General features: G+C 32.1%; 1 protein-coding gene across 1 annotated transcript in view; it reads right to left on the reverse strand.

Moving 5' to 3' along the window:
- Positions 1-9,341, reverse strand: part of LOC125053111 — a 69,681-nt gene that overhangs the window by 15,519 nt on the left and 44,821 nt on the right. Inside the window, exons 2-7 of the mRNA XM_047654324.1 lie at positions 6,451-6,601; positions 2,663-2,879; positions 1,924-2,042; positions 1,167-1,310; positions 544-691; positions 18-146 (exon numbers count right to left, since the gene is read on the reverse strand). Of these exons, the coding sequence (XP_047510280.1) occupies positions 18-146; positions 544-691; positions 1,167-1,310; positions 1,924-2,042; positions 2,663-2,879; positions 6,451-6,600 (907 nt within the window). The 5' untranslated portion in view covers position 6,601. The remainder of the gene's footprint in view (positions 1-17; positions 147-543; positions 692-1,166; positions 1,311-1,923; positions 2,043-2,662; positions 2,880-6,450; positions 6,602-9,341) is intronic.

Here is a 9,341-nt window from a genome sequence, read left to right on the forward strand (position 1 = left end):
GTAATTCTATGACATACCAGAAACGGAAACGATCTCATTATGTGATAAATCGAGATGTGTTAAGTTAATGAGTTGTCGAAATGCGTAGTCCTCCAATACGTCTATTTGATTGTTATGAAGATTTAGATGTGTAAGATTTGCGAGACCTGAAAAAAAATTAGGCTTTTGTCAAAAATGTCAAACATTATAGAGGATTTAATCAATATTGACACAAGTTTGATTTACGTTTTAAATTACGGCTTCGCTACAACTACTACGAGTCTCGTATTGAATAACGTCGAATTTGAAAATGATTCATACAAGTTATTTTTTTTATTTCTCCATAGCTTCTAAACTTTAAAAAAATACACGATGAGCTTGTCTATGCGAACAGTAATATAAAGCTTTAAAATTTAAGCTAAAATACATATATTAAAAACAGCTCCAATACAGAAAATATTGAGAAAAACTTTTACTATTAAGAAAAATATTATATAAGGAAAGATACAATTCATGGCTGAGAATACTTAATTCCCGTGACCACCAATAAAACCAACAAAATACCTGCCAAAGCGCCACGCCGTATACTCGCGAATGTATTGTCTGACAGGTGTAGGGTCTCCAATACCCATAAGGTCGGCAGTGTTGTGGGTCCCACAGGCCCTTCCAATGCATTGCTCGATATATCTAGCTCTTTCAACGATTTAGCCCCCTGTGAATAGTTTAGATATAGTCGGAACGTTCGAAATTCAACCATTTTATCTACCATTTGAGGTTAGTAAATGTTCCATAAAACTGTTCAACATTGATCATTTAGAACATACATTTCAAATGTTCTAAAATCAAATTTAAAGATATTTTTATTAATTCAGCAATGTGCCCCAGCATTTACTCGTATAATAAAAATGTACAAATTTGAATTTAGAACGTTTGAATTTAGAATTTCAACGTTCTAACTCAGTAGTTTTATTTTTAAATTTTAAAAATGGAATCAGACTGATTATAACAAGCTGCAAATATAACATATTCAGACTTAATCAGCGTCCAGTAGTATTTAGTGTATCTGTACTTACATTCACACAGTCTAATAGATAAAGAACAACAACTTATTATCAACATCTTGCTAACGGATTCAAAGTAACTATGGAGCTAATTTCGCTAATATTCTGGTTAATATTAATCCTTACCTTGAGCGAAGATAAGGCTGATACTTTAAGGAGGTTTCCTCTTAACCTCAAAACTGATAATTTGATTAGGGGCTTGAAAGCCTCGGGCGATATACTCGTCAGCTGATTGTCGTTTATGTCGAGATAAGTTAGATTTTGAAGACCCTGGAAACATTATCGTAAAATACATCAGTCCCGTAACCTAGGCTTTTTAATGGACTGGGTTGTTTTACGAAACGTGAGCGGACATTTAACACTTATTTGATTAGTTTTTTTTTGTTTTGATGTGTAAAAAATGTAAAGTTGATAAGTGGAATCGAATACAATAAATTGTGAAGAATACAATAGATGTCGAATAAAATAGATTGTGAATATCGTAATAAATAAATAACGACCTTGTGATACAAAACATATTTTTTTTTAGTTAACTATTAAAAAAAACAAAAAGCATTATCAAATGAAAATAACAGTACCTATAAATACTTTTTCATATCAATAAATTTGATTCGTTTTAACCGATGTTTTAAGTAGGTCTCCTCACTATGGAGCTCAAACTGACAGATGTCAGATAGGTCACATCTGCTGTCAAATTAGCCCTACTATAGATAGATAATAATTCTTTTTATTTAAGAAAAATTTCTGTGTCAATTTTGATCAAAATTTTAATTCTTTTTCATATTATACACGCTTTGACGTGTCCACTTTCAAGGTTGTGAAGTATTAAAAATTAGATCAGATTATTGTTATGAATTCAAAATATGTTACCAAATATATGTACCTTAAACGAGTTTCCATCCAAGGAGTGAATTTTGTTATTTGAAAGATCTAATCGGTCTAAATAACCTAAGTTTGATAATGCTTCCGTAGGTACTGATGGTAGTTGGTTATTTGGAAGACCTGTCAAGAAAAGTATTAAATGATTTTTTTATTTATTTATAGCAATAACAAGGCCACAGTACGTCTTTATATACGTAGGGACCGCCTGCTTATGATAAATTTACATAAAAAAGAGACTAAAAATTAGGAAAAGAGCAGTGTTGGCCTAGTAGCTTCAGCGTGCGACTCCCATACCTGAGGTCGTAGGTTCGATCCCCGGCTGTGCACCAATGGACTTTCTTTCTATGTGCGCATTTAACATTTGCTCGAACGGTGAAGGAAAACATCGTGAGGAAACCGACATGTCTTAGACCCAAAAAGTCGACGGCGTGTGTCAGGCACTGGAGTCTGATCACCAATGATCATGAAACAGATTCAGAAATCTGAGGCCAAGACCTAAAGAGGTTGTATCGCCACTGATTTATTTATTTTCAAACATTACAAATGATAACAAATATACATTGTAATTGTTTTATTATATTATGTTGTCTCATTTACATTGATGTCATCGTAATTTGGATTCGGTACCTCCATCTACAGTAGGTGTAAAATTATATCTTAGACATGTTACTGTGACAGTTGATCAATATTCTTATGTAAGCATCTAATTAAGCTTAGAAAGATATGTATATGTGTGTTACCTAAAGCCAATAAAGTACTAGCGATACTCGTGAACGCCCCCTGTTGTACCCGTTTAATGTCCCCAGAAGATATCACTAAACCGTGAAGTCCTACTCCTGCAAGTTCTGCCACTGAGGCAGAGGGGAGTGACGTCACGCCGCGCAGAGCACAGTCCAAGAGCGAGACAGCTGAATTCTTGTTTCTCCCTCTCTTTTCGCGAAGATGTCGGCCTATTATCTGAAAAGAAAATCTAATTAACGTAATTGTTAAGAGTACGGATATTTTTCATATTTCATCTACATAATTTAGGAAATCCTATATAAAAATATAGTAGAAAAATAAGTTTATATATGGTTCGGTTTCATTCACAGGATTCATACGTTAAGAACCATTGTATTTCTAAATTTAAAACGATTCGAGTTGCGTTCGTAAATAAAATCAGTACGTCTTTTATTTAAGTGTGTTTTAACAACAAAGCAATGTTGCCATGTTTTTTTTAAACAGAACTGGGGGCAAACGGACAGGAGGCTCATCTGATGTTAAATGATACCGCCACCCGCCCATGGACACTCTAAATGCCAGAGGTCTCGCGAGTGCGTTTCCGGCCTTTTAATAATCGGAACGCTCTTTTCGGGAACCTTAGTTGAATTGGTTTGAAAATACCACAGTAGGCAGCTGGTTCTACATAATGGTGTTACGCGGCAAAAACTGCCTTAAAAACGCTCAGTTGTGGAGAAAGAACTAAGAACCTATTGTATTCAATTTGAAATATTTCAAATAAAATTTGCTTGGAAAAATTCGATTCAGTTAAAATGAATGATTGGTACCGAATTCATTGGTTGAATTAATTCGTTTAGCTCCGAGGGCAATTTGTGCTCCTAGTCTGCAGCTCAGAGTAAATATAAAATTTAATTAATGTTCTTCTAATACGAGAAAGCTGTTTTATTTGATTTATCGGTTAATGGGTATGTGTTTCAATTTAAAGCTCTTTGAAGCTCTGGTCAACGTTGAACTTTTTATAACGTTTCATTATTGCTTATTTTTACGATAATTTGAACAGGCTTGGTAACTGAACCGTAGAAATCGAACTTAATTGATTAACTATAAAATTTATAGAGTCATCAATTTATTTATTAAATTATTATTATTTATTAACATGTAAAATAAAAACTTGTTACCAACCCTATCGTTATACGAATCAAAACGCGAATCGAAAAAAAAGATAGTTCTAAAAAGCTTCGTCAAAGCTTCAATAAGCTCAGGTCACATGAAAATTAATAATGAAAACTGAACAATCGCTCTTCTCTTAATACATCTTTTGGTCTTTGCGAATTCAATTTTCCATCCATTGTTGTTCTCAATCTATATTTTTCCTTTAGTCTCTGGTCGTATTGAAAGATTTCTCATTAAATTCACAAAATTAAAAAAGAAATTTCCAATTTGTGGTCTGTTTGAAACAAATCACTGTACGTTTGTATACAAAAGCTAGGCAAAAATTATAACGTTTCTATAATACGTTTTGACTAAACTTGTGAGAGATTGTATTGATTTGTATTTGAAAGATATTACAGATTTTTGAATTCAAATTTATTTAGTTATCACTATTCTCTGATTTATTTTAAATATACATATTACAATTTATCTAACATCTTGCGCGTTTTACTGCAAGCATGGTCACGATAGTTGAGTGAAGTTATTGCAGTGTTAATTAAGTGTTGCTCTGATTTGATATTTTTTAAGATCATGGTTGCAAATTTAATTGTCTAAATAGTCTTTGTAACAAAATTTATATTTTATGAATAGTTTGAAATATGATATACCTTTATAATTTAAAACTTTAATTTCCTATATTTATGAATAAGACGAAAATAACTCGTGTAAATTATTCAGAAAATTTAAAATCATGGAAATTAAGGGCTGATACTGGAAAATTTTACGAAAGCAAACAATAATAACATTTTCATAATTGTATTAAGAGTATAATAAAAATGCTTACGAATAACAATTATTACAAATACAATGGAAAAATAAACCGGAAATTGTTTCCCTATATTATGTTTTGCCTAAAATAAATAAACAAGATAGCGACCTAAAAATATTTGGCTCAATCCAAGAGTAATCCATAATGTCTATCTGTATTGTCACTCGAAGAAAAAATATGAAATATTTGCGGTCAGTGATAGAAATGTGTGTTTGTTTTGCTCTAGATTTAGTCGAAGAGGCGTCTATTATAATTTGCGGACTCAATTTGTTTGTCCTTATAAATTGCTTAGATAAGAGATAACAACACGATCTTTGTGTATATGTCACCGTAAAATTGTAAACACCGTTAGATTGTAATCTATCTCGCGAGATTGTAAACTGTCGAAAGATTGTGAACATCAACGAACTGCTTACAATTTAACGTATTATTATTCGGTAGATTGTAATCTATCGAAGTGAAACCGTCAAATTGTGAAATGGTTCGCACCTCGCGCGCTGATTGGTTGAACAGAATATGCTCCACGCCACCATAATCGTTAGTTAATTCGTTTGTTGTCGAATGAAAATTGATTGTTTTGATGAATGTAAATTGATGAAGATATATTATATCATATATATTATATATATGAATGATTGATTATATATGTACAATCTGCGCTGAACATCTATAACCGACGTGCTAACAAAGCGCGAAAACTTCTTGACTTAGGGGCCAATTGCCAATACTTATTGTTATTACTTTCCAATACTATACTACTTCACCCTACAGTCAAGTGACTGGTCGACGATCTGCCCTTTAGGTCGGAAGAGAAGGACCTTCGTTCCTCCACACTATTTACAAAAATATATCGTAAGTTTGTTTACATACGATAACTAAGGTGTGTATGTACATATATAAATAGTATTATTCAATAAAATTAAGACGTCGGATATAAAAAATGTATGTCTATATTAAAACTTACATTTTATCTCTTACAGTAGAGGCTATATTATTCCCGTCAATGTTCGTAAACACTGATGGGTTATAAGATACCGTTTATGAAAGGAAAAGTAATAATAGTTCGAGCTCGTGTGTGTATTACGTGACAGGCGACAAAAGGCATTATTAAGTGATTTGTTCATATTTTCACTCGACAGGAATATGAAATATGTTTTGGAATAGGTTGATAGAAAAATTGTCGTATTTAAAAAAGCTTACAAAGTTGGAATACTTTTGTGGAATAGGTTCATGTATTGGTTGTGGCGTAAAGAATGGTTAATATAGTACCTACAGGTAAAGACCAGTTCAGAAAAATATGTTTATGTTTAATAAAAGTCTCGGTTTTCGTGATAATCGAAATTTTCAAAAATTCAATGAAATTACTCCCTTTGGCATTCTTTTTGGTGACAAGACTCCAAATGAAGGAATTCTTTCAATCTGTTTTTGGATAGATGCGCTATCTAATGTAAACGTGTACCATTTTTGGATATTTTTACTATCGATAAATTGCGCTACACCTGTACAGAAAAAAGTAAACTGTCAGAAACAATCATAATTCTTAATATTCCAGTATTTATTGTTTAAAATAAATTATATTTTATATAGCTTTCAGTATACATAATATACTCTTAAAGAATGCAATCTTTCACATAAAATAAACTAAAAAACACAAAAAAAAGTTAGCCTGTTAAATAATAATCGTATCACCATAAAATTCCCCGAAACAGATGTTGTGAAAGCTGTTTTAAGCTGTCTGTGACCGTCAGTAATATACTGTGTAGGAATATACTTTAAAAATATTCGTTTCATAATCTATATATAGCTGTAAACATAGCATTAATTTACCTGTAGGGCGGTATGATCTCCTGCGCAGCGAAGTGTGTGAGGTAGATCGCACGAACACTCGGCTGATGGTCGCGCACTAAGCTCTGGACAACGCCATTCCGCCACCGAATTCGATACCAGACACAGTAACGCGGGAACCATTAGCCACATTCTGAGGAGAAATATACAAATTATTATCTATGATGATATTTTCATCATTTTTAAATTATGAGGAATCTCTTGCCAGTTCTTCACGTCTGTGTGCTTTAGTGGCAATTAATGTAAACCTAGAATTTTATCGGTGACATGAATAAATTGACGATTCATTGGTCTAGTGGTTAGTACCCCTGACTGCGAATCCATGGGTCCCGGGTTCGATCCCCGGCTGAGGCGAACATCGATGTGATGAGCATTTGGTGTTGTTCTTAGTTCTTGGGTGTTTAAATATGTATTTATATGTATATCTAGGTATCTATAATATGTATGTATATCCGTTGCCTAGTACCCATAACACAAGCTTCACCAGCTTAGCATGGGACTAGGTCAATTGGTGTGAATTGTCATTTAAAAATAAAAATAAATAAAAATAAATAAAATAAATTAACTTTTACACTAGATAGAGAATATGCATTATACTAATAGTACTCGCTACCTACACGACACTTTCTGAAAAGGCAGAATAGCAGCTATGAAATTTACATTCTGTGAGTGTTACCAAGCTATGGTAATCATTCTTATTGATGTAGCTAAAATCTAAATACAAGTTAAAATAAATAATGCGAAAAATGGAAATTTAAATTGAGTTTTAGGAATGGAACTAAATTAGTAACTGTATACTATATTTAGCCATAGTGAGGGCAGCGGAAACGGTTCTCAGTCGAATAAAATAAAACATAAATCGAAGAGGTTTTATGAATACTGCAGACACGTACTAGTAATGCTAGATCAAAATATGTTTCTTAACTTTTCTCTTGGGGTTTTTAGATATATTAGACAGCATTTACCCATTTTATAACCTGTTTTTTTTATTGTTACTTAATATATTATAAATAAACAAAAATTACAGAAATCACCAAAATCCTGAAGAGCTACACCACAGTACATATTTTAAGTATATTAAAAATAAAGTAAATTTTTAAATAATTACTAACTGACTAAGGTAGTTTATGGCTTAAAGTAAAACTTAAACATATATTATAATCAGATTTAACATGTTTGATGAACGAATTACATATTCAAACGTAAAGTAACGAGCTATCACGTATAAATTTACGTATATATGCAGTACGCCTAAAGAAAGAAACAAAATAAAGTTCGATCGATAACAAAGCGTCGAAAGAAAGAACCCGCTAAGGCATTAATTCAATAAGAAGTAGGTAAACATCGGTTACAAGACATCTCAAATCTGTTCCGGTCATATTATGTGGTACTTGTAAAAGAATTGCCACTGCATTGCGTGTGGTTGCGACATAATGGGATATTTCCACTGAGTGACGGCCGGACGAATATCGTATGGGATAGGATGGAGGAATATAGAGGTTTAATTTTTATTTTTTTTAACGTGGGTAGAATTAAATCTTCACAAAGCGTAGTATTTCTTAAACGGCAACTTACAGCGATCACAAACACCATGATTTTACAAGGAATATATAAATATGTGAATGAGTTCTAAGTTAGCAACAATATCCCGCTCTTGGCTCCCACCAATTTTTTGATCAAAGCCCAAAAATTTCAATCAACAACCAGCTAATTAGTTTAAAATTATTTTGCTGTACTAAACATAATTGTGAGCTCAATTACTACGTTTTTCTGACAGACGCAGTTTCCAGTTGATTCGTTGGCATCAATTCAGCCAGTCACTCTTTAACAGACAATAACATGATGCGACGTAGGCTTGTAACTTACACTACACAAGATGTACGGTGGGAATAATAGCAAATTGCAGGACCATTGATAACGCACGGTGACGGACGGACAATGCTCCGTCTTCGATCTGCATCTTGATGTATGACCTATTTTCATAGTTATATTCCCTGTGTCTGCAATTCGCAGAATATACATAATAAAATAATGAGATAAGAGACGTACTCTATTAATGTTATATTTATATCCCTGTTAATAAAGGTTATATTTACATACTTATATTATGTACTATAATATATTATCTTTTATGTTAATTTTATTCTTTAATTTGCATAAAGCAATCCAACTATTCGAGTAATTATTTCTGGCAATTTTAGATATGCTTGGTTTGTATATTCAAGATACGAATCATAATTGCTTCGAGCCTTAGATTTATCTACCAAGAAGTCTGGTCACAGTTTTTTTTACATAGCGTAAAGTAGAATTTTATCGAAAAAAAGTTACTGGCCAATAGCATACACAACTATTTTGTTTTTGAATAGTTTTTGAAGACTTTGTGATATGTTATTTTCTATTGTGATTTATAAAGAAGATCTCACGTACAAAATTTTAATGGGCTTCGAATAATCCTATTTTCTATGCCTACACTTAATATCTAGTGCACTAATAATCCGATATTAAATTAACTTGTCGGCTTAATTCTTTATGGTATTACGTTGTATAGGATACAATATTAAACAAAGTAGGCTAGGTAAGTACTTATGTAACGTAAAGTACAGGCAGTTTTTTTTTTCTGTTGGAATAAAATTTACTGCCTACGTATTTTGATTATATTATGGTGCGAAAATTGGTGGTTGTAATTTATATTACAACTAATTTTTTTATTGATAAAACTACTGGCTGAAATAAAAAAGTAAATAAAACCGAATTCCTCTATGTGTATGGCATATTTGAATTTTTTATTGTGTGCGTGATTTGAAGCTTATTTTTGGCAATTGATGTTACAATTTTTTATCGTGTGTAAATACGTAGCTAAAATTTTTGTTTTG

The sequence above is a fragment of the Pieris napi genome, chromosome 10 (genome assembly GCF_905475465.1).
Source record: "Pieris napi chromosome 10, ilPieNapi1.2, whole genome shotgun sequence".
In the NCBI taxonomy this organism is placed as follows: domain Eukaryota; kingdom Metazoa; phylum Arthropoda; class Insecta; order Lepidoptera; family Pieridae; genus Pieris; species Pieris napi.